Genomic DNA, 24,957 nt, shown 5'->3' with positions numbered 1-24,957 from the left:
CGCGAGTGGGAAAAGTTCAAAATTAAGTCGCGACAATCGAAAGTAGTCCTCGAGCTTGCAGAGTGTGGTGCGCGCCGGTGTCAGGCAGCGCAGCTGAAGAGTTGCGGGCGCAAGTTGTCGAGGCTCGTGAGAAAGATTTACGCGCGAAGAGGCCAGAGCTTCTCGGCCTAGTGTCGGTCCGCCCTGGCCAATTGGTGGGATGGGCCCCACTAAAATTTCATGTCGCAAAGTCCTCGAAGGCGCATACAGACGACGCTCTCGATAACTGACACAACCACGATTACCGTATATACACCATGAAGCGCAAAGTTGGCGCCCTAGAGAAGCTCGAGTCCGACCATGCGGCACTCCGATTCAAGCTGAAGCGAGACCCTCAATCGTACAGAGACGACTTCGAGCAGCAGTACCAGCAGTACCGAACCCTCCTCGACCTGTTCCTTGCCGACCCGAGCACCTCAGACAGCGGTTTGGTTGCGCTGAAGGATCTCATTGAGTTCGTCTCGCATACCTCGGACCTCTATCCCGATGTCGCATCAGAGTTCCCCAGGGATCTCGAGCTTCTGCTCACCCACCATGAGGTGCTTGAGTATGATCTAAGGGACAAGATCGTCGGCGCATACTGCTTGCTCAAGCGTAAGGAGGTTATAGACTCGGTCAAACTCCTCAACACACTGTTCCCGCTCCTTGTGGCGACCAACAGCAAGAGTCTGCGACAACTGCTCTACACCAAGATTATCTCAGATCTACGTTCGTCCAACGCGAAGACTGTGAACCACAAGCTGAACAAGTCTATGCAAACGGCACTTTACAAGTACGCAGTATCCTCCCAATGCTTGGCGTTCCCAACTAACCGTCCCAAGTCTCTTAGAATCCGACACCTCCTCGCCGAAGGGTCTCTGGGCCGTGAAGATTACCAGAGAGCTGTGGAAACGACAGATATGGACAGATGCGCGCGCTGTCGAGGTCATGCGACTGGCAGCACTGAGCGATAACGAAAAGACCATCTCGGGCGGCCTCAGGTTCTTCCTCGGTGGTGACCAGGAGCGAGAAGCCGCCGCAGAGGAGAGCAGCGATGACGACAACGATGTGGACATTGGAAAGCTGAAGCACGCGGCCGGAATCAACAAGAAGAGCAAGAAGAAGGCGCGCGACATCAAATCCGCAGCGACCTCTCTCAAGAAGAAGGCAAAGAAGAAGAACGCACCCCACCCCCTCAACTTCAGTGCGCTACACCTTCTCCACGACCCTCAAGGCTTCGCCGAAACCGTCTTCTCGAAGCACATCCAGAACACCAAGGCCAAGCTTGCCCTCGAGACGAAGCTACTGGCACTGCAACTTGTCACTCGCCTCGTTGGATTACATCAACTCACAGTCCTTCCGCTATACTCATACTTCCTGAAGCATCTCACTCCTCGGCAAGCCTCAGTCACCACTTACTTGGCGTGCTTAGCGCAAGCGACACATTCGTATGTACCGCCAGATGTGCTTGAGCCGCTTGTGCAGAAGATCGCGAACGAGTTCGTGTCAGAAGCATCAGCCTCTGAGGTCGCGGCAGCAGGTCTGAATTCCATTCGTGAGATTTGCGCACGTCAGCCATTGGCCATGACAGATACTCTGCTTCAAGACTTGGTCATGGTGAGTTGGCTCCCTAGAACCCGATGCCATACTCTATACTAACGCTTATTAGTACCGTAAATCGAAAGACAAGGGCACAATGATGGCCGCCAAAGGTCTCCTCTCCCTCTACCGCGAAGTCGGCGCCGACCTCCTTAAGAAACGCGATCGTGGCAAGGATGCGACAATGGGTATCCGCGCTGGTACTATCAAAGAACGCCGTTATGGTGAAGAAGCTATTGGAGAAATTGAGGGCATCGAGCTGCTCGAGAAATGGAAGGAAGAGGAGCGCAGGAAGAAGCTCATAGAGGCTGGTCTGGATCCCGACGCAGACAACGGCGACGTCGACCTCGACGACGAGGACGACTGGAAGAAGTGGGACGTGGAGAGCGAGGGCGATAGCGACGACTCAGGCGGCTGGATCAACGTCGAAAGCGACGGCGAAGACATCCAAATCAGCGACTCAGAAGACGAAAAGGACAAGAAGGAACGCCCCGCAAAGAAAGCCAAACTCGACAGCGCCACCCCCGGCCCATCAACAGACGACAAAGAAAATTCCAAGAGCGCCGAACCAGAAACAAAGTCCCTCTCCAAACTCCTCACAACCACCATCCTCACCCCCGCCGACCTCAAACAACTCCAAGCCCTCCGCGCCTCCAGCACAATAACCTCCACCCTCGCCGGCTCCTCCAAGCGCGCCCAGCTCCTCGCCGCCCGCCACGCCGACGAAGCCATCACCGCCGAGACCATCGAACTCGCCGCCAAAATCGGCAAGAAGAACACCAAGGAAGAGAAGATTGCTCTTGCCAGGGCCGACCGCGAAACGAACCACACTTCCAAAGCGGCGAAGCACCAGGCCAAGAAGGTGGAAGAGGGCAAGAGTACGACGAACAAGGAGAAGGCGCGTAAGAAGAATTTCCTCATGACGCTGGGTAAGGCGAGGTTTAAGAATAAGCGCAGTTTGGGGGATGTTAAGAGGACGATGCAGGGGCATGTTGAGAGGAAGAAGAGGGGTGGTAAGAGGGGGAATAAGGGGAATTAAGTGGGGTTGTTTGTGTATACGGTGATGGGGGTTTTTGTTGTGTTATGGATTGGTATGTGTTATCAGATGGATGGAAGATCGCATGTTCTTTTCATGGCAGACGAATGGGAAAAGGGAAAAGTAACTTGATACCCAGATAGAATATGGATCATGAAACATGAGTTATCCCGTTCTTAAGTAGTCCTAGGACCTAACATGATGCCGGGAATCGCACCTTCAACGCCCATGCCACCTTCTTTTCGCCACTTGCCCATGGCAACCATACAAGGGAATGCTGTCCCCCATACATCGAACATACACGTACATTCTGTTCAGATGCTCCTCAACTCCCCAGTAAACACCCACACTCTGCACAGCTCTCATACGCATGCTGTCCAGTCCACTCACTCGTCCACAGTCGGTGTCGCATCATCATTCGCTTCAGCTTCCCCGCCTTCACCAGTAACGCGTGGTTCGAAACGAAACACCGGCCTTCGGGCACAAAAGTCGCTCGAGCTTTCACTGTGGAAGCTGCTTGAAGCATGGCCATTACCGGGGACTTGGAGTTCGCCGGCCTCAGAGATAGGTGCAGGTCGTATAGGGGCGCTGCGCTTGCTGCGGGAAGAAGAATGCTTGCCGTTGCCGTGTTGAGACGAAGCGTCATCCTTGGTAGTTGGTGTGATTGGAGAGCTGGCAGAGCGGGGAGGTAGTTTGATGGGAGTTCTCATGTTTTTGGCAGGAGTGAACGGGTGACTCATGTAGTTCATAGTCTTGGGGTTGTCATTGGCCGCCTTGGACATTTGTTCGAGTGTCTGTGGGGATCCGCGTTGTATAGGTGTGATGAGAATACCCTTGTGCCTCGTTGACGTTGCTCCCGGGTCCGAGATCGACTGTGGTGGGGTTTTGACGACGATGTCTTTGGCGCGAATCATGGCCTTGGTACGATTGTATTGCATTGCCTCACTAAAGGTCATAGGCGCGGGGGCGACCATCTTTCCATCAGAGCTGCTCGCTATCGGTGATGATGCAGGTGCGACCGCGAACGCATCCGCAACACCATGCCCTGTACCATCTTGCCACATGTCAGCATCAGCAGAAAGAGCCTGACGCACTGTATGGTCCTTTGCTTTCTGAACATCCATCGCGGGAGTGATGATGGGCTGTGCGTGGGTCGTCAGACTGAGAGCACCGTCGCTGTTGTTCTTCATTCTCTTGCGCGAGCTCTGTGATTCAGCCTCCATCCAAGCACTCATATATTGATTCTGGATCTGAACCATCATCGATATATCGTTTTGTAGACCCTTTTTGTCGGTAGAGTGTGGATAGACTTGTAGCAACGATGTAATAAGTGAGGTGTGCTCGATGAGGTGACTGACGAGGAGGTTGGGATCTGGGTCTCGATGTACCGTTGGCGTGTGATTCCTATGTTGGTCAACGTTGCGTACCCTGGACACAGGTGTGGCATTCGATTGAGTGGTCGGACGGCTCGATTGCGGTCGAGCGTGCCGCTGATGTTCTCTGGCTTCATCATCGCTGGTTTCAGCAAGGTCAGCATCGGCGAGCTTCCTCTTCTGTGGGGAAGGTCGTGAGTACTCTTGGATGTGATGGACAGCTCTCCTCCGGAGCGAGTATTCATTCTGAGAAGGAACAATTGGGTGGGCGTAGGTGCTAGGAGGAACTTGGACATGATACTGTTGCGCGTATAATGCCTGATACTGTGGCGCGTGTTGCGCAAGGACCGGCGCGGAGAGTGGGTATTGTACTTCGAAAGGTACGTTGAGCGTGTGTCGGCCCCATGCTGCGTTCGGACTGACATCAGGCGCGGCGGTGATCTTGGCGCTCATCATCCGATAGATATCGTGACTCTGATGTCCGGTGAATGTGCTACCGTTCGCAGGCATGGCTGCTAGTGCTGGTCTGGAGACACCGTAACTGTATAGTTCCCTATATCCGTTGCCGATGAACTGATGCGGTTCCGAAAGCTTTTTGTGTTTCTGTCTGCGCTTCGGGGCTCGCGTTGCTCGCCTTGGAGGTAATGGATCCTCGTTGACGATGATGGGGTTGTGGCTGCTGCCGCTCATGTTCGCGAAAGGCTTAGGTGCGAGTCTCCGCAGGGCGGAGGAGACAGTTCGATCGGTGGGATCAGTTGAGCCTTGTCGTTTCCTCGGCGTCGTGACAGTGAGTACCTCTGGAGACTCGCCGGTGCTTGGGGATGTGAGACTGAGATCATGCTCACTAATGTTGCCGGAGAGCGCCATTCTAGGAGGAGTCTCTGGCACTCTGCGATTCTTCTGAGTTTTCTCGACCTTCTTGGCGCTGGGAACGATGATATGTATGGTGTCGCTCGCCTGTCGGAGCGGTCTGGGCCGTCCAGTGCCAGTCATTTCCGGCTCTGCGTTTGCAGTGCCTCGCCGAGTGGACACCATGTTCAATGTTTGTCCTGGTTCGTCAGACCTTCACCGCTCAGTTGATTTCAAATTCGCCTTACCAGTTCCCAACTCACGTCGCCGGAATGGTACAGCGCTGTGCCGGATTAGGGTGGTGAAGATGAGAGTGTGATTATTGGCGACCCTCTCCTTTCGGCTTCGAGGCGGAGCGGAGCAGACGACGATAGCGGTGAAGGCGAGAATAGAGAGCGAGATGATGAGTCGCAAACAAACTTATGATGTTGCCTACATGTATGTAGAAGGTGCACTATGTGTGGGAAGGGACATCCGCTGTTTGAAAGGAAGGCGCGACGCACCGCGACCAACAGCAAGAAGGGAATCTCTGCATGACACATCGCAAACGAAAACAAATGAAATGAACGACGAGACGGAAAGGAAAGACACTGATACCTCATGCGCTCGCCGTTGGTGCTACGCGGGGCAGCTCTCATCCTGCGGTCAGAAACGCGCGAAGTTTAACCAGCTCTTCCACATCATCCAAATCATTGACGACACGATCGATAGCACCATCATCCCAAGCGATGCCATGCCAAAGCAGCACACCCATGTCTCTCATCATTCTCACGTCGTCCATTCGAGCTTCCGACATCGGTGCGGCGTCGATCAAGCGCGCCCAAAACAGCTCACGAAGTCGCGTCGCGCCATTGAAGTAGGTCCATTTGGGCACAGATGTAGGGAGGTCTAGTGAGATGGTTCCAAGGAGATGCTCGAGTCCGTACAGGCAGGTCCCGAAAGGTAAGTACTCCGCCTCCGCCCAGTCTACTAGGCCTGTGATCTCCCAGGTGTTCTGGTCAACCAGGATATTAGATGGGATGAGGTCCCCGTGATTGAGTACTACTGGGTATTCTTCCATTCGCTGTATCGCGCGCATTGTCTCTCGCGCTCTTTCGCGTAGGTATGCATCCGGTAGCTCATTAGCCAGCCTCTCAAGTCTTGAGACAATCGTTGAGCCGACCTTGCCGCGGCACTGCGCGAGCATCGATGGATGCTCATCCATGGGTGAATCTGCTCGCGTTGTTCTGGTGATACACTGTACTTTATGTGGTGAGTGCCAGCTTTGCGCAATAAGATCCGCGAAACTTGTGATGAGACGCTCTAGTTGCCTTCCAGCGCGAGCATCGAGGGAGTGTCCATGCTGTTGTAATCGACTCAGCGGCGTGCCGTCAACCTTTTTCATCTCGTATGCGCATATGCCTCTGGGTAGTGTTAATCCGAGATCCTCGATGGTGGGGGCTAGTGCTGGATGCGCTGTGCTAGCAGCGCGTACAATGTTGAGGTCGAGGGCGTGCTGCGGCGGCCGAAGCTGGACGATGAGAGCAGGCTCATCATCACAACCCACCTCTGCGGTAGCCTGATGCCGGGTGTTTTCCACCGCAAAAGCGACTTTTGGTGGCGTGACCAGAAGGGAGTAGCTACAATAACCCTGTTCGCTATACTCATCAACTTCATAGTCTCCATAGCGATCTCGCACAGCTTTCAGGCAAATATCCTTATCCTCCAAATGCAATCCGAAGCGATTCCAGAAGTTTGGGGACGTCATCGATGGTGCAACCTGAGCGTGTTTGGGACGAAGCCCAAGGACTCGAGCCCCGTCGCGAGTTTAAGGCGACGCGAATCATCCCGTCTCGCATTATCCGTGACATTCTGCCGTAAGCCCTGTCGCAACACATACGAGAGCTAGAAGTCGTATGGTGTGTCGCACGCAGTCGTGGTTCGCTGGGAGTTTGCACGTGGAAGTTGGCGTGGGAGGAAGCAGCGAGGAAAGCGGGGATGTGGGGTGAACACTCGGACGAGGCGTCGTCGCAATCTTCTCCACTCTCCACCCATCGCACCAGCCTAGTGGGAGGGTCAAACGCTACTACATCATGGCGGATGAGCCGACCGTGTCTCTACAGTCTGACGGGCTCCAGCCTGGCCATGACATCTTTTGCACACCCAACAACGATGCGTTTCACGCGAGTAGCCTCTATTCAGAACTGGATGTCGCTCAGCAAGAAATCCGCCTTGTCAAACTCTGGCCTGGCACTAAAGACGATATCATTAAATGCACGTTACTCCCGGGTGCCCCTTTGCTTAACCTGCAAGGCCAATATACGGCTCCTTCCTACTGCGCTGGCTCTGCAAAGAATACTGAACCCATCGTCCTCAACGGTACAACCTTCAACGTGTTCGCAAATCTGGCACATGCTCTGAGGGAAGTCCGTCAATTTTGGAGCACTTCATATGGTGACAGAGAATGTCTACTGTGGGTTGACCAGATCTCGATAAATCAGTACGATATCAACGAGAGATCGTCACAGGTGCGATTCATGCGCGAAATATATCAGTATGCAGAGCAAGTTCTTGTCTGTCTGTCGACGCAAAGAACCGACCCAAAAGGCATGAGTTGGCTTGTTGGCTTAGCGAGCGACGTCCGCTCCCGTGGGTTTGATGAGATTCCAGAGAAGGAACGGCGTCGCTTGATCAGATCGAATAGGGCTCAGGTCAATCCGGACCTCGCCACTTTGGTTGACGACGACCACCAATACCGCATAGTAAATCACATTCGCGAAAATGCAAGGAATGCAACCTTCAGACAGGGATGGTTTGCTTCATATGAGATCACCGAAGCACCCTGGTTTACCAGAGCCTGGGTCTTTCAGGAGTTCATTGTCGCAGCAAATGTACACTTCATGTATAGTGGAGTATATGCGTCCTGGCAAACCCTTCTGCCAACATGGACAGCGATCTGTTCTACCGGTGAGTTTACACTCAGAGTGGCAATCTCTTCTTTGGCGGGCGAGCATGGCCCTACTTTGGATGGTCCTGAACGACGCGATTCGCGTCGCCTTCTCGCGCACCTTCGGCGTAATGAGTCAAAAATAGCCAGGAAAGTATTGGCATTCATGATGGAAATCAAAGCCCACTGGTGCGAGAATCGGAATTTTGTGGATCTCCTGGCGCATTCCCGCAATCGCCATACTTCAGATCCAAGAGACAAAGTATATGCATATATTGGTTTGGCCAGTCCGGATTATGGGATCGTGCCAAACTATTCTCATCCTATCGACCAAGTTATGATCGATACAACTATCAGGATCATAGAGACAGAGAATAGCTTAGATATTCTGTGGCATACTGCAGCTTCCGAGACACAGCATATTACCAATCTGCCATCGTGGGTGGCTGATTGGAGGTGCAAGCAAGACCTTTGCGCTCCAGCGAAGCCATACGACAATGCACTGAAGACATCCAAAGCAAACGCTTCGTTTTATACTGTCAAAACAGCTCGTGGAATTTGGCAGGCCTTGCAAGTCAGTGGTGTCTGTATCGACAGATTAGACAAAGATTCAGAGAGACGTATGTATCACCACTCGTATAGATCTGTCAAAGGCTTTGGCGGTGCTTGCTCCCGTGAATCTCAAAAAGACGATGAATTATGGGATTTGAGGGGCTGCAGATGGCCGGTAATATTACGTCCCCAAGACAAATATGGCTACAAACTGGTATCAGTTGCAAGTTATGGGCACGACTACCTCAGGAGGTCCGGTTTTGATATCTGGATGACGGAACGGACACAGGAGGAGAGGAAACAACAGGGAGACTGGCGAAGCATATCTATAATATAGTCAAGATATTGACCCCACAGACCCAATTGACTATTTTGACCTTTCATCAAATACCATGGCGAAGCTACAGCATCCATCGATGCATATCATCGTACTTCTGGCGTGGTCAAACATCGTCACCACCATGTGTCCTCACTCAGAAGCGTTTCTTGTGCTGTGAAACTACATTGATCCACACGACCTTCACAATGCAGACCTCACGCCAGTTACATCAGAATCTGCCTGTGATGGGTTGTAATGGGCAATAGAGAGAAAACATACAACACAGCCAAACAACATCTCAAGACGCCTACCTGTACAAGATGTCCATCTCCAATATTCATGCAACAGACCAGACCCACCAATGCTCTCACGGAAGAAACAAGATTGAGGAAGACAAGGTCATAAAACCAGCGCCTGCGATGATGCACGGGTCCGTCGATACTACGCCCCCCTCTACCTCGACCTCTATGCAACCAGACTGTGCACATTCAGGTCTTTCGTCGGAAAACGAACTGCCTATCCCCTCCCTAGAGGAGCGACAAGCCGGTGAAGATGTTATTATGGCAGACATGCTAACAGCTATGCAACTAGAGGGCATGGAGGTAAGCACTCCTTCCTCTTCGACCAAGTGGACCAATATGGGCGTAGAAGCTGATTGGGAAACCAGCTCAATCCCAGCTGAGCTGGACGAACAACAACCCGAGAGCCTTCATGCTTCGGACAGGTCAGCCCATAGCGACTCCTTGACAGCTACAGGTTTCGCAGATGACGAGCAGACCGCGCAGCCCGAGGAGTACACAGACGATTTCGACTCTCTCTCGGATTTTGACATCGACTTCAGCGAGCTTCTCCCATCGGATTTCCCCGATTTCCCCTTCGACGATTTGAATGACCCCTCGGACGAAAAATGGGCAGAGATGCTGAAAGAAGTCGACGCATGGAACAAAACACACAACGGCGCAGCCGAAGAAGATGCTCACACCAACACCGCTCCCGGCGAAGCCTTCACATACGCCGTCGACCCATTCACCCCCGAAATCTGCAAAGCAGATCTAATCCGCTGCCCCATCTCCATCCCCACACCAGAAACCGACATCCTCGCCCACTTCTCCACAGAGTACGTGCGCTCAATGCGGCTCCTCAAAGTAAAGTACCGCTGGTACCACTCCAGCCCCTCAGACTGGCAAAAAGAAGTCACCACCCTCATCTCCGGCATCTCCAACGCATCCAACGGCTTAGAACCCTGGCTACCATTGCACAAATGGCTCGTACTATACCATCGCCTCATGCAAGGCGCGACGGCCCGTGAGCGTTACAAAACCAAGAATTTCTTGCTGAAGAAGTTGGAGGCGATGGCTAAGATGCGGATGGAGGAGAGTAAGGCGGCGGTTGTGGAGTTACTGCAGGCGAAGGGGATGAAGTTGGCGCATGGGGCTTTGTGTGGGATGAAGCGTGCGGTTGATGAGGATTGTGAGAGAAGGGGGAGTTTGCTGTTGGGGACTATTCCCGAGTTTACGAATGAGCTTGTTGGGGGGTTTTCCGGGAGGTGGTCGTGGGTGGACTGATGGAGATGTGTGGATGTAGAGGTAGAGAACGTGCTTATGCGCAATGGAATTTCAACGTTGAGACAGTTGACACCTTTGCGAATGTACCAAATGCGACATGGCCATCGTCCCATCCTTCCTACCACTTCGGCATCTCCATCCTCGCAGTACCTCCCCTCACCTCCGGGACTCATCTCCAAGGGCTCGCGGTTATTAGACTACACCCCGTGATCGTGGTTGACGATTAAAAGCAACAAAGATAGTGCCCGTATAAGCTTCCCGATGTCATCTCAAACTATGACGTCACACCCCAAACTCCGAAGTGAGATCGCCCCGGGTCACGAACCGATAGATCTTGGATCCATCGCGCACAGCTCCCACCGTTACAATAAACTTTCCGGCGCGCACTCTACCAGCCTGTGCGCGACAACGATGGACTATTGTATACACACCGGTGTACTCTTGGCCTACGCAGTTCACTGCTGATCGCTTTCGTCTTATCTGCATCATTCCGTTGCGCATGTCCCAACTTCAACCAAGCTCTCTCTCGCTTGGGTGATTTGCGCAATGCATGCGTTGCCAAGCTACAGCAACGCAAACTTCCGACGTCGAAGGAAGGGGACTCAAAAGAAGTGCCAGGATGCTGATTGGCTGTGAAGACAACAATTCCATTCGTGCAGGATGCGGGTAAATCATCTTGCAAATTGAGAAAGTCTCATCCATGTCCTTAGCCAACAAGGACGATGTTGCAAGTAAATGAAACAAAGACGACGAATACATGGGGATCTAAGATCAACGTGGGTGTTGGGCGAGATACCAATGCGATGCGCAGAGTTGCGCAGTTTGCTGATCACTGATCGCCCGAAACCTTGCGAGGATCTTCCACTGTCAAGGCGCCTGATAGCAAACTTCGTGTCCAGCATCATGCTTACTGTCCGTAGACTTTCTCGCTTCCTGGTTCCCCATGTCTACCATAGCGTATCTCCGCACGAGTTTCAACCGGTCAGACCCTTCTTTTCCAGACATGCACAATCACTCTCGCATACACGCCATAACCCTCGCATCGAAACTAGCCGAGCCCAGTCCATGAAAACGTGGCACAACACCACCATCTCCACTCCACCACCCCCATGGAATTTCAGACTACCGCTCTTAGCCCTACGAAAGCAAAACCTTCTACCGACATCGTAGGGCTGGACCAGCGCCACATTTCCCCCAGCTGAAGAAACAATCGTGACACGGCCATATCCATTCTATCCGCCCGAAGCTACACGTTAGCCTTCCCGCACCGCGCTAGTCGCCACGCTACATCTCTCCGACACCAGCGATTGCTGTGGCGCATCTAGATCCACTTGCTAGTAAATCGTGGAGAGCTGAAAAAAGTAAAATGCAGAATGCAGAATGGGTGGCAGGCGGCTAACGTGGATGTCCTGCGCATGTCCAGTGTTTTCGGGTCAGTCATGCTTAGTCGGTGACAGCGATGGGCGCTGGTGGTGTTCGCTTATCTGGCGGAGGAGGCATACATGTTGAGATGATAGGCTGGCAGCATTGATGGGCTTCTACGTGGGCTTTGTTTGCTGACGCTGGGCTGAGACATGGGTGCGTTGAAGTGCGGAAGCGGACATCGGGGTACGCCGTAAGACTGAGGTTTGAACCGACTGCGTGAAGTCGTCGCCGGCTTGGATTTCGTTCGACAAGCACGGGCGGTCTGGTAGTCTCTGGTCTAGCCACGCGGCAGGTGAACGTCCGGCCCTTCTCACTGTTAGTGACCGCCCGGCAAGTTTGTCGATCTGAGATGGGGGCTTGCGTACCCGAGACAATTCTGAAATGGCAAAGATCTGTAAGGATCTGGATTGAATGAAGATCTCAATGGCGTAGTCGAGCGCGCATCCAGGCTCGTGGGTCTGCGATTGCGCTCACGGCACGGGAGACGGCACCATTGCGGTGAGTGAAGCGCAGGTGCTTCCTCGGCGAAGTGCAGATCAGCAGCATGTGTAAGAAACTGAGAAGACGTTTCGATGTACTGAGGCAGTGATGTGTCATTAATGATTCTATGTAGCCCAAATGCTCACTGGAGCTTTGCGACAAAGGAAATGCAAAAGGGTATATTCGTATGAACAGCATGTGATGTGTCGCACCCCAAACGCCTGGTAATGCAATTTTGTCGCACTCTGCGACTCGACCATGCCCATGTGTAGCGCCGTATGCAGAATCTGACAGATGCCGTGATGGTGGCGTACAGCAGGTGAGTCTGTGTTGCCGCCTCATTCTAGAGAGTGATTCCATGTGCCTTGTGAAACGCCGTTGAAAATCGATGTGGTGAATGCTAGGTCTTCGTTTGCTGATTAAGGAAATGACTGCTAGACAATGCTGTCGATGTAGCGGATGCTTGTAGATGATCATTTGCGGAAGACGCTCATGAAGCTCTTGCGTTTGGTCATTCCTGAAGTCATAGGCCTGTCGGCAGGAATAGGAGGCGGCGCTGGGTGCGCGGCAGACGCGGACCTCTTGCCGAACTTGGAGAGTATGGGCTCAGACTTCTTGTTGACGATTCTGCTGTCGTCAATCTTCTCGTTGACAGCTACTCCGGAATCGCGGGATGCGTCGTGAGAAACCTCAGTGGTGACGACTGGTCTTGCGCCATGGTCAGCCTTGGATAGACCACGAGACAGCTGCATGGTACTCTTTGCTTTGAAGACACCAGATCTGCGCGAGCTCTTGGTCATGGCACGCTTGATGTTGCTACCAGTCTCCTCGGCTTGTTGTCGCTCCAAGCGCTCAATTTCGCCGAGGATAGTCATGCCGTTCATGGCAAGGCTCTCTTCGGGGATGGGTACGAATTTGACTACGCCACGCTCCGGCGCAACGCCAATTGACTCAGCCATGAACGTCTGAATCAGGGCGGCATTGCGTTTGTTGGTCGTGGGTTGCAGTTGCACAGGCAGAGCGTTAATGGTGAGCATGTAGGTGGGCTCAAATGACCCCCCGAGGAGCAGACACGCTGAGTGGTTGACCGTTATCATGATAGAGGCTTCTGGCCTTTGATAGCGCGTCGAGAGGTGGTGCGAGAGGTCGGTGACCAGGGTGTATTCGTCTTTGATCTACGCCGGGTTAGTGATTTGCCAAAAGAGTGGAGCTCGGCAGAATAACAACTTACGATAACGTTTGTCCGCAGCTCGGCTACAATGGGGGCATCCTTGGTCACACGGTCGCGAGCCGACGACGCCATGCCGTCCTTGTAGGAGAATTGATCCTCGTAGAACTGTGCACGCGAGCGCGAAGTCATGGGCCGCAGGGGACCTACTTCATCCGCGGCGGCACTCGGAGCGCGGTTCCGGGAGTCGTGCTCGATGTCCTGGACCGACTGGGGCGACGATACAAAAGAGAACTGCGAGTGCGCGGGTGAGAGCTGTCCATTGGCTTTCTCCGGCGAGAGGAGGGTGGTGCCTGCCTGTTGGGGAAATGCATTGTTGCCGGAGTAGGTCGAGGTGGACGATGGGCGTGACATCTTGGCTTGGGTCGAGGTAGAGTTGTTGACCGAATGGGGCATGATAGAGGAGAGAAAACGATGGGGAATTGAGGATATAAGAGTAACGACCAGGGTTGTCTGTCTGGTATGGGATTTGCCTAGATATGGATAAAGGCGTTGGTGCACATGCAAGAGCGCAGATCCCGGCGCGCTTCTCTATCTTGCAGTGTGAGACGAGGTCCGAATTGAGACGCGGTGGCGTTTGGTTATCAGCGGCCTGGGGGAAACAGAAACTGGGAGAGAGTCCGTGGGGAGTCCGTGTATCGATTGACGGTGTGGTGGAAGATGGTGCGGCAGGATGCAAGTGATGGGCGGTAGCAGTCCAGGGTTGAGGAATGGATGACGACTGAGCAAACACCCCGCAGTTGCAAAAGGAAGGCGCTGGTCGGAGAGATGCAGGAGATGGGCCCTGGGCAGAGCACGGCGAACCACTGTATGATATATTCCCATAGTCGCCGCATGCCAGTGCACTTGAGCACCAAGCAGCACCAAGCCTCAAGCATCTCGGGTAGAGCGACAGGGGTGCGGCCTCAAGTTGCAGCATCACCTGCACACGGGCCAGCCGCCCGCCATGCAGTTTTGGGCGCCTGCACACGATCGGACTGGGTATCTGACATGAGGCCTGGCTGAAGACGGCTGTGCGCTGCATCCTTATCTGGCGATGCGTCAAGTGTCGGCGACTCCAGCGAGCCCTCAGCTCTCAGGAAAGCCATGTTTGCTGCTCCAGGCGCGCCACCACCCGCACCTGCCAGCTGTGCCGACCACGCTTTCCTCCCCCTCGCTGCGACTGCCAGTTGAAAATAGAATCGCCCACAAGGGAAAGGGCGACCCCGTCCCCCCTGGTCCAGGACGTTGGCCTCAATCTCAGCGACAACGCAACACCACTCTGGTCCACTCAATCGAGGTTTGACGCTGGCTCCTAGCCCGCGCACTAACCCCGTCGCCGGCCACTCCTCCTACCCCGCCAAACTCAGCCTAGCCTGGAGCCGCTCTTCTTGGATGCTTGCTCCGGAGTCTCGACCTCTGTTCGACGGCCGCGCCTCTCGTGCTATGTCTCTGGTCTGCCTGCACTCTTTCGTCAGGAGGTACGCGGGCGGGAAGAAGCAGCATCCGCTACTCTACCTGGAGCCGCCTTGCTCGCACAGCATCGGCGGTCACTGGCACATGTCGTGGCCACATTCCAACTCCGCAGTTCGGCGCGTTGCCGAGCGAAGCCATACCAGACACCAACGCCGACATGGTCACTGATGTGCATATGCCTTCCAGATGCAGAAAGGCACGACACTGCACGCGTCACAACCCAATCACTGAGACAGCCACCGGCATTCATCCTTCAATCACTTCCACGCATCATGGGTACCCAAATAATTTGTGTGCAAAGGAGCGGGAGATAAACAGCTGATGCAGGTACTAGTTCTTGTTTGTCCCAGTCTCGACCCCAAAGCGACGGGACCTAGCAATCTCCACTTAAATTCAATGGACCGTACCTCGATAACGACTCAAGCTATTGCTCCTTCTCTGCCACGTCTGTGTAAGGAGTTGGGAGATAGCCAACCGCCCAACTTTGCTCCTACCATGTTCGCTGCGCCTCGACTTCTCCCGAAATGACTCTCCCAATCCACGGTGAACCAGCACCAATCGGAACGCACTGCGCAGAAACCCCCCTGACTTTACAAAATCCTCTTTGTTCGTGGCACAGCTCCATATATGTACTATGTGTCAGGCGCTCTGCATGTCAAGACCCTTTCGAAATGTCTGCTGCCAACGCCGTGTAACGACGTACCCTACCGGTCGCATAGTACCACCTCGATCTCATTTCCCCACAATTGGCTCTCAGCCTCCCAACTAGATAACTAGTCCAACGGCTGGTCTCTCTCTTTGTCTCGATGAAACCGCCTCATCGCGCCATACTCAAGTCACGATTACACCGACGTTATTAGTCTACATACCCCATAGTGAGGGTTCGATCCAATGCGGACACTACGCAAGTAACCGTAATTATCAATACGAAATGAACGGCGCCACCGTGCGGCCCGTATTCTGGCTTGCGATGCAATGTCAAGCTTTTGAGGTGGGCTTGTGGCGCGTAAACGAAGGAATGATGGTCTGTGTCCAACGTGATCGTATAACGTTGTTTCTTACACCTGCTCAACGGTCGGTTGATGTAGTTTGGCTTGGCAATCAGAGACAGTCTCCGGAATGATTACGGTTGTGACAGTGTACATGCCCGGGGCGGTGTAGCATAGCGGAAAATTGGGAGATGTGATGAACCAACATAAGGCGCCCATTCGAAAGGCTGTGCAGCACCGAGGACGGTGCGCGATACCGAACGAATGGCCTCATATGAGATGGGACGCCTTGATTTATGGCCTGAGGATGAACTTAGAAGCGTTTTGGAGTCATGGAAGCGAACAAATGGAATGCCACAGACCTCGGTATCAGAGTGTTGTTGTTGTTGCATTTTATGACGTACACGTGAGAGCGCGCAGCGCGTTGTGGATCGCGCGGGCACCATCACCAACATCAAGTGCTGCCTCACTCCACATTTCGTGACCTCCATTGACCGCCCGCAACTCAACGCAGGCTCCATTTTAGCTCGCAATGCCACCTAAGAACGCGACAGCGAATGCCGCGCGCCGGAAAGGCCCGTCTTTCAACCCACCAAGACCCGTGGGTGCGCCTTCTCAAGCATCCACCGCGACGAAACGCGCCCCAGCGGCGGCATCCCGCGCGACAGGTGCCGCAAAGAAGAGCAGCGCGGGGCCCTCGAAGACAGCCTTCACACCAGCTGCTGATGTAATCGATCTATCCGACGATGACCAGGACGAAGAGCTAGCGGAGGATCTGAACATCTCCGACTTTGACGACATCATGGACGATGCACCCACAGCCAATCCACCGCCAGCAGCCGCCGCCCTCGACGAACCCGCTATTTCCCGAGCGCTCCTCGCACGCTTACTACTAGAGAACTTCGAAGACCCGAACATACAAATACAAACCGGTGCGATGAAGCTGGTGGGCAAGTACATCGACATCTTTGTCACGGAAGCTTTCCTCAGAAGCCAGGACGAGATGAAGGCAGCGGCAAAGAATGGCGGTAGCATCGATGGTTTCCTCCAGGTGGAAGATCTGGAGAAGCTGGCACCCCAACTTGTGCTCGACTTCTGAGATTGCTGTACACACCAAGACACGAAGATCTAGCGCAAACCAGCGACGGGATGAGAAGGACGACTAGCTGCTATCTGGATATATACAGGCTTATTTGGATATGGGGTTAGCATGTAGCTCCAGGCGACAACCAACGGGGAGCTTCACACCGTCCATAGCGCTGGTCTCGAGGACTGCGCCGCACCATACATGCGCTGCTCGCAGCCTATCCTTGGATGACAGAACTGTAAGGGTATTTTTGGAACACCACAAGTCATTACGAGCGAAGACGGGTGTTCGGCCCACGGCCAAGGCTCGTCGCAGTAAGAGGTGGAGATGTCAAAAGGCCGAAACATGGACATGTACTCATCTGTCGTTTTCAGAACGAACTACTCTTCAGAAGTCAGGCCGAAAACACCTATGAACAAATGAAGGACACGTCGGCCTGGCATGTTTGAAACATGACCACATGACGCCTGGCTTCCAAGATCTTGTCGGTGACTTCTACTCTTACTGCACAGCCTGACCGACATGTAATGCACAATCTCGCAAACAGATCTTCCGGTTGCCTGGCTTGATCGGCCTTGAGATTGCCGTTGCCGCGCGTGGTCTGAAGCATCATGGGGTTCGGCTCAAACACACCCGGAACGTGGAGCGCGTCGCACCCTCAACACCTAGCTGCATCTCGACGAACACCAATATTGCGATATCGTCAACGCGACACTAGAAAAAGCATATGTTTTTTGCTTTGCACCGCACTGCACTGCGTTATCGTCGACTATCTCTTGCGTGCTTTTCAAATGTTGCAGTCATCTCACAGCGATGATGTTCCTGCTGCAAGCTATAGACAAATATACCCGTTTTAAGCCTCATTTACAGGGTCCTCAGCCGAACCAGGAGGCTGAAGCAGTTCTCGCCTCTAACGTGTCGCAACACCAACCCCATGTATCGGAATAGCTAGTAACCGCCCTAGCCACGCATGCAAATCTTTCATGCCTTAAGATGGCCCTATAGCCGTCACCTCAGGCTCTCTTTTCTTCATCTCTGCATCCCACGTTTCTTGTCACTTTGTGTTGCATTTTCCTTTGCATCTATCTTTCTTTACTTACCTCTTCACAATCTTTAATATACAACTGGCTAGTCCAGCTTGCTACTTTTCACGACCCAAAGCGCTAGTCGCCCATCCACTCTCTTGACGAGACGAGCATCGCAATACGAATCGCATACTTAATACCAAATTCGCCTTTACGCAAACGAACACCACATACACTAGTCACCATGTACTTCTCAAGAGCAACCATCGTCTCCGCCATCTTCGGCCTCGCATGCGCACAGGAGTCTTCCATGTCCATGTCCATGGGCTCTGCTACTGAGCCAACCCTCTCCTCAGCGGTACTCGGCAGCGTCTCGACTTCCACACCGGCCGCAATGGCAGGAATGGTCATGACGCACGTAGTCCAAGTCGGAGGACCCAACGGAAGCCTGACCTTCTCTCCCTCCAACATCAAGGCACAGCCCGGAGATCTTGTCCAGTTCCAATTCCACCCCAAGGTACGTGCTATCACACTCCCTACTTCTATCTCTCCAACTAACAATACCCCAACAGAACCACTCCGTCGTCCAATCCACCTTCGACAACCCATGCACTCCCATCCAAAACATCATGAGCAACAAGACCGACGCCTTCTTCTCCGGCTTCATGCCCACCAACGCCTCCCTGACCGCCACAAGCCAAGTCCTTACCTACACCATCCGCGTCGCAGACGAGAAGCCCGTATGGTTCTACTGCTCCCAGGGAAAGCATTGCCAGGCTGGTATGGTCGGTGCCATCAACGCGTAAGCCACTGCCACTTCTACCATCCACATGCACCCACTAACATCCCATCCAACAGTCCCGCATCCGGCAACAAGACAATGGAAGCCTTCGTCGCCCTCGCCGCTCAGGCTACTGAGAACCTCTCCCCCGGCCAGGCTGCTGGCTCTGGTGGCGCATCTGGAAACACACCTACCTCCCCCTCTGCCGGCGGCGGCGCCAACTCTGGCACTGATGGCACCTCTGGTGGCGCTGCTGGTGGCGATGCTAGCGGTACTGCCAGCGGTGCTCCTGCCCAGCAGACTGCCAACACTGCGGCCGCTGGTTTCAGCGCGCAGAGCTTCATTGGTGCTGCAGCGGCGGCTGTCATTGCTGCTGTCGCTGCCTTGTAAAGTGGATGGTTTGAAACTTCTTTTTCTGATGTGATTACGGGGGGTTCATCTATCGTGAAGATGGACGGTTAGAGGTTGGAGGTTGTATGCAAGAATGGCATTATTTTAGTTTATGTGATACCACGTTTATATGCATGGCTTGCAATTGATCTGGAGCTGGTTTTTCACTCTTGGGTCTGCGGTCATTGGCGCTTTTTGCTTTGAGAAATCGGTAGAAAATAATAGAGACGAATATTGATTGCTCGTATAAACTTTCTTCGGACTATTTGGTGAATGAGCATGCTCGAATTGGCCTTGTTATCTTCAGGCTCTGTCTACCACTTGAGAAACAACTATACCTTGCGTGTTCAAGTTTTCTAACTTCTACGACGAGACCAGAAAAGGCCTAAGATAGCTAGCATGCACTTTCTTACCAATCAACGTCAGCGGAGAACACGTGCGTAGAACAGTGGATGCGCATAGGTCAAGGGGTGGAGATATGCGGGTAGGGAAAACGTGCAACACGACTCACAACACCATGCACAAAAGAGCCCGGGTAGGTTACTCCAAGGAGTACTCCGAGTATGTGCAACGTCCGGTCGAGACCGACCTGAAAGCATCGTGAGGATTGGCTCTGGTGTTGCTGCCGCGGCGGATCTCGCGTTCATGCGCCATGATGTCATGCAACTGAGCTAAGAGTTTTCACCCCCGGGGCCTGCACCTGCATCCGTTGCCCGCAGAGCCTCTTGTCATCTATACCCCAATCGGACGACTACGGCATGATGATCAATTGCCAGACCGCATTCTTACATACCGCGGCTGGAGCCGATAAAGGCTCTTTCTTGCTGCCGGCCTGAGGTGCCACTGACGCACTCAGACGCGACAGTCTGACAGATTTCGTCAACGTCGCAACGCGATTAGAGCGAGGCAGCTCTCTCACGAGCGTACCTGTATTTGTAACGGACACAAGGAAGCCAAATATGTCAAGCATTATCGGGTGACCGCCTTAGCTGCTTGAGAACTTGTGGGTTTTCGACCCACTTGGCCCATTCTTTACCTGAGCCGCATGCAGATCTACGGACGTTTGGCCTGTCGGGAGGTGAGCGCACGTCGGCAAGAAGTGGATTAAGCACATATCTACTAGTTTTTCGCTGCATGGACGAAGCTTACCGTCACATAGTTGGGTCCACAAGACACAACCGCCAAAGAGCACCCCGACATGGCCAGGCTAGGCCCACCCTGAGACACACTTCATCGCCCAGGTTGTCGATGTCGTCGATGGCATCTATCACCCCGATCTCAACGTCAAATTTTAGGCCGATTTTGTACGAAATGGGTTCGCAACAATGGATCCCATTGTGACAGGCCCCTCTCTGAGTGGAGAGTCGTTCTTCGCAACGGGCTTTCTCCTCAGACGTCATTCTGGAGGTGGATGCCAAATGTGGACTTTTGTTGGGTTCAAGAGGGCCTTAATACCCCAACCCGCACCCCGACTCTCATCTCCAGCTTCTTCGTCCAGCCCACCCTACGATGACGGAACGCGAGTCCAGGCACCCTTCGCCCGCCCGAGCTGGGTCAGGCCCAATTTCTGAGAAAGATGATGCCTCGCGACGCCCAAGCATCCCAGCCGAGACTAGCGAGGAGGAGAAGTGGCATGTCGATGTCCCTGTCGACCCTCAAGGAAACCACCACCCGTCGATGATCCGTGCAGACGGGAAGCGCGAGCTGAGAGAATGGGAGTGCTGGGATAAGCTCGCATACTCATGGCCCAAGTGGAAGAAGGCCATGTACCTGGCTTCCATCGCTGGAATCCAAATCTCCATGAACTTCAACACGTCGGTCTATCCTAGCGCCGTCAACCCCATCTCCGAACACTTCGGAATCAGCGCACAGGCAGCGCGCGTTGGACAGATGATCTATTTGGTCTTCTATTCCTTTGGCTGCGAGCTATGGGCGCCATGGAGTGAAGAGTTTGGTAGATGGCCGATTCTGCAGCTCAGCATGTTCCTTATCAACATCTGGGAAATTCCATGCTCTGTTGCACCGAACTTCGCCACCATTATAGTCTGCAGAGCTCTTGTAAGTCTCCTCCGTACTTAGTACTTCAAATGCTGATGAGTATTAGGGTGGTCTCTCCACCGCAGGAGGCAGTGTGACTCTTGGTCTAATCGCGGATATGTACGAACCAGAGACGCAGCATTGGCCGTTGTGCTTCATCGTCTTGTCGTCTACGATCGGAACCTCTATCGGTGGTGTCATCGGTGGCCCTATCGAAAAATACCTTTCCTGGCAATGGAACTTTTGGATCCAGTTGATCTTCGGTGTTGCTGTGCAAGCGGTACACTTCTTCATGCCTGAGAGCCGAGCTACCATTCTCATCGATCGCGAGGCCAAGAGACGTCGCAAGACCGGCGAGGATCCCAACATCTACGGCCCGAATGAGCTTAAATCGCCACGAATTTCGCTCAAGGAAGCCGGGAAGATCTGGCTCCGTCCGTTTGAGATGTTTGTTCGGGAACCAATCGTCTTGTGCCTGTCGCTACTCTCTGGTTTCTCCGACGCTCTGATCTTCACGTTCCTGGAAGCATTCAACGTCACATTCCCGAACAACTTCGGTTTCGGCACGCTTCAAGTCGCTTGGGCTTTCATTCCCATCAACGCCGCTTACTTCTTCACCTACTTCTTGTACTGGCCTTGGTTCTGGCGCGATGATCACCTGCGCAAGAAGAACGGCCCCGACTGGATGACACCAGAGCGACGATTGAAGCCGCTTCTTCTGCTTGCGCTCTTCGAGCCTATCGGGCTCTTCGGATTTGCCTGGACTTGTAAGTGGATCTCTGAACACCATCGATTGAACTTCAGCTAATAGTGACACAGGTATGGGACCACCACAAACCCATTGGATCGCACCGATGATCTTCTCCTTCCTCGTCGGACTGGCAAACTTCGCCATCTACTACTCTTCCGTCGATTACATGATCGCCGCCTACGGACCATACTCGGCTTCAGCCACCGGAGGAAACGCGTTCGCTCGTGATTTCCTCGCCGGTATCTCCGCCATGTACGCCACACCCATGTACAACAACCTTGCATCTTCAAGCCCTCAGAAGTCCGAGTATGCCACTACCCTTTTGGCATGCCTGTCTTGTTTGGTTGTAGCGCCGATTTACGTTTTCTACTGGAAAGGACCCCAGATCAGAAAGGCTAGTAAATTCGCTTCCCTTCTTGCGGAAGACAGGAAGGCGGAGGGCGTCAGGCGACTCAGTAAGGCTGATAACCTTGAGAACCTCACCGCGTAAGCTTCCAGTCACGAAGTCCACGATACCCCGACCATCCTACATGACGAGTTCGGACGTGTCTTTGAAGGTATTGATCTTTTCACGCAATATACCCGAGTCTTGGAACATTCATAAGTTGGCCACGACTCTGTTTATGTACTGAACATCACTTCATGAACTGGATATCCTTGTCGTATCATATCTATGCGATCACAAAGTCGCGGCAGAATGATGTACAATGGGCTGGCTCTAAATTTGTAGCTGGGTCAAGACTCACATTTCAGGGGGATTACGAACCGTCAGACAGCCTTCAGTAGAAGATGATCAATATAACGACATAATCACATCCATCAAGTGCGCATCTGACTTTCACTGCAATCCACATACTGTGTCTTCACTTGGCACCACAATTCCAATTGATATGAAACCAACCACTCTGACCGAATCGATCCGCTCAACATCAGATATCCACTCGCTCTATACTCACAATGTCAGCGTGGCATGACTCATCTTGGCCATCCGCGTTCTTGCACTAAGAGTAAATCGGAGATGTTCGCAGACATCGCTAGGAGCAACCCCCTGTATAAAACAGTGGCCTGAACTATTCCCGAATAGTCCCAAAGCAAACACCACCGTGAAAGTCTGAAGCTTAGTGAACTGTTAAGCTAAGACATATTGGAAAGATACTGAGCTATCGATTCGCGACTTACGGTCTCGTCAAACACTCAACGACAAACTCGAAATCTATCACAGATACGCATTTACCAACATGACTTTCGGCACGACTCAGATCTTAGCATACTTGAAGATGCGCAACAACAAGCCAACCAAACGACCAACCGAGAAACCCACCAACACCACACCATCCGAAAAACCCGAAGTCCCGGAAACCCAACAGAACTTCGTACGTGTCTACCCTTCCTCAGCACCACCTCGGTATGCTAACCGTCCTGCCGGCTCCTCCAGGTTCCGGGAAAGGCTGAGCTTGGATATGACGGCTCCGAAGATATCTGCCGAGCAACCGCGATGCTTGATGGAGAGTATGGCTATGGTGCCGGAGATGACTGTGGAGGAGCATAGGCGAGATGATCGCCAGGCTTGCGTGCCCCAGGTCAAGGAAGTCGTCTCCAGTGTCTCCAATCTTATCAAGAGTGCTGTGGAGGTTGTTAGGCAGCGTTCACGGACGCCTTCGCCTTCGCCATCGTCGATTGGTGACTCTATTAGCGACGAACAGCCTTTTTCTGTACTTGCCAAACTGGTTGGGATCGACAAGCGGTCGATGCCGCGGCCGCCTCCTCCGGCTGCGGTATATCTTCAACGCTCCAATGCGGTTCGTTACCGGAATCGTCCACGCCCACAGTCGCGGGATCAACAAGATGATATGCTTGGTTATCACCCTGGTGGTGAGGCAGATGCGTATTATCTTCAAGATGTCGGATACGGATATGGGAGACCTGGACGCCATTCACATTCCGTACCCCCGAACTTTGCTTTAAACACCTATTCACGGCAGTGGGAAGGTGCGAACGTCAAAGGTACGAACTTCTCACACGTCCAATGCTACGAGCTGCCTCAGGTAGGTAGCCCGCAGTACCATTCTTACGCCGATATGGTAGAGGATGGATCCTGTCCGCGTCTGCGTGTCATGAATCGTACTACCTCAGATTCTTCTCCACAGTCGGTATCATCAAGCTACGGCTCTTTCACCGTAGAGGACACGAACTTCCGCGCACAACTCGCAGCTTCAGCGTCACTGTGCTACCGGACTGATATTGATATTCCAGACGACGCCTCAGTTTTGTCGTCATCGTCATGGCCAGACTACCCGGAATATCACGTCGATAGACAAGACGACGTTGCAGACGGCATGTCAGAAGCATTCCTAGCAGCTCGGCGTTTCTTTTCAGATGAATGGTCGGTCGAAGATGCTGTTCCGGCGAGATCTCGTTTTTCGCTTTGCTCGTCCCAGGATGGTGGGCTTGTGGACGCTAGGACTAAGCGTGACAGTGTTGTTGATGGCGGATCAGATGATGTTTCTGACGATGCAGGAGAGGCAGTACCGGCAGTTCGACGGTTTTCTCTTGATGAGGAGTCGTTTGAAGACGCAGGTTCAGCTGAGTCCCGTTTTCCCTCTTCCGCGGTCTCGAACGGTGGTTCCGGAGACCGTGGGATTGAGCGTTGGTGGGCTACCAACACGCAACCCGTCGATGACAACAGCTCGGCAGACGCTGATGACGAAGGAGATGAAGAAAACAATTCGTCTTTTCCGTACTACGTACGTCAGGGGCCACTGAGGGTCCGTAACGCGTCAGTATCGCATTCATCAGAAGGCTCTGTCCCGGAAAGCGCTTCGACCGGCTGGTATTACACACAAGACAGCGCTGAAACTTCAGAGGGAAACCTTGCTGATGACGATATGGCGTTCTACGAAGGGCTCTACGAAGAACCAGATCAAGACGACCACAGCCCATCGATCGATCAATCGCAATTCGCAGACTTCGACGGAGATTTCACCGGCGTTCCTTCGCTTACCAACGACACCTCACTGGAGAACTCCTCCAGGAACGAATCAAGTAGCGGAAGGGTGTTGAGGGTCGCCAACC

At 53.2% G+C, this 24,957-nt stretch overlaps 7 protein-coding genes across 7 annotated transcripts; 5 read left to right on the top strand and 2 right to left on the bottom strand.

The window, feature by feature from the left end:
- Positions 1 to 296: 296 nt before the first annotated feature.
- Positions 297 to 2,656, top strand: J4E84_007110 (uncharacterized protein; the record flags this gene model as incomplete). The annotated part of the gene is made up of 3 exons (XM_049389696.1): positions 297 to 811; positions 861 to 1,635; positions 1,688 to 2,656. 3 exons carry the CDS (start codon positions 297 to 299, stop codon positions 2,654 to 2,656), a joined length of 2,259 nt encoding a protein of 752 aa, XP_049242440.1.
- Positions 2,657 to 3,039: 383 nt separating this feature from the next.
- On the bottom strand, positions 3,040 to 5,061 carry J4E84_007109 (uncharacterized protein; the record flags this gene model as incomplete). Its single annotated transcript, XM_049389695.1, has 1 exon — positions 3,040 to 5,061. The coding sequence occupies one exon, from the start codon at positions 5,059 to 5,061 to the stop codon at positions 3,040 to 3,042; it is 2,022 nt and encodes a 673-aa protein (XP_049242439.1).
- A 3,753-nt stretch (positions 5,062 to 8,814) lies between these two features.
- J4E84_007108 (uncharacterized protein) lies at positions 8,815 to 10,237 on the top strand (the record flags this gene model as incomplete). The annotated part of the gene is made up of 2 exons (XM_049389694.1): positions 8,815 to 8,818; positions 8,976 to 10,237. 2 exons carry the CDS (start codon positions 8,815 to 8,817, stop codon positions 10,235 to 10,237), a joined length of 1,266 nt encoding a protein of 421 aa, XP_049242438.1.
- A 2,378-nt stretch (positions 10,238 to 12,615) lies between these two features.
- J4E84_007107 (uncharacterized protein) lies at positions 12,616 to 13,724 on the bottom strand (the record flags this gene model as incomplete). Its single annotated transcript, XM_049389693.1, has 2 exons — positions 12,616 to 13,317; positions 13,374 to 13,724. 2 exons carry the CDS (start codon positions 13,722 to 13,724, stop codon positions 12,616 to 12,618), a joined length of 1,053 nt encoding a protein of 350 aa, XP_049242437.1.
- A 2,622-nt stretch (positions 13,725 to 16,346) lies between these two features.
- J4E84_007106 (uncharacterized protein) lies at positions 16,347 to 16,913 on the top strand (the record flags this gene model as incomplete). The annotated part of the gene is made up of 1 exon (XM_049389692.1): positions 16,347 to 16,913. One exon carries the CDS (start codon positions 16,347 to 16,349, stop codon positions 16,911 to 16,913), a length of 567 nt encoding a protein of 188 aa, XP_049242436.1.
- Positions 16,914 to 18,170: 1,257 nt separating this feature from the next.
- On the top strand, positions 18,171 to 19,097 carry J4E84_007105 (uncharacterized protein; the record flags this gene model as incomplete). Its single annotated transcript, XM_049389691.1, has 3 exons — positions 18,171 to 18,443; positions 18,499 to 18,728; positions 18,785 to 19,097. 3 exons carry the CDS (start codon positions 18,171 to 18,173, stop codon positions 19,095 to 19,097), a joined length of 816 nt encoding a protein of 271 aa, XP_049242435.1.
- Positions 19,098 to 20,606: 1,509 nt separating this feature from the next.
- On the top strand, positions 20,607 to 22,375 carry J4E84_007104 (uncharacterized protein; the record flags this gene model as incomplete). The annotated part of the gene is made up of 3 exons (XM_049389690.1): positions 20,607 to 21,155; positions 21,202 to 21,901; positions 21,954 to 22,375. The coding sequence occupies 3 exons, from the start codon at positions 20,607 to 20,609 to the stop codon at positions 22,373 to 22,375; spliced, it is 1,671 nt and encodes a 556-aa protein (XP_049242434.1).
- Positions 22,376 to 24,957: the final 2,582 nt, after the last annotated feature.

Source organism: Alternaria hordeiaustralica, assembly GCF_023758085.1.
Source record: "Alternaria hordeiaustralica strain BMP 2776 chromosome Unknown scaffold_15, whole genome shotgun sequence".
NCBI lineage: Eukaryota > Fungi > Ascomycota > Dothideomycetes > Pleosporales > Pleosporaceae > Alternaria > Alternaria hordeiaustralica.
This window is presented reverse-complemented; position numbering and strand designations above follow the sequence as displayed.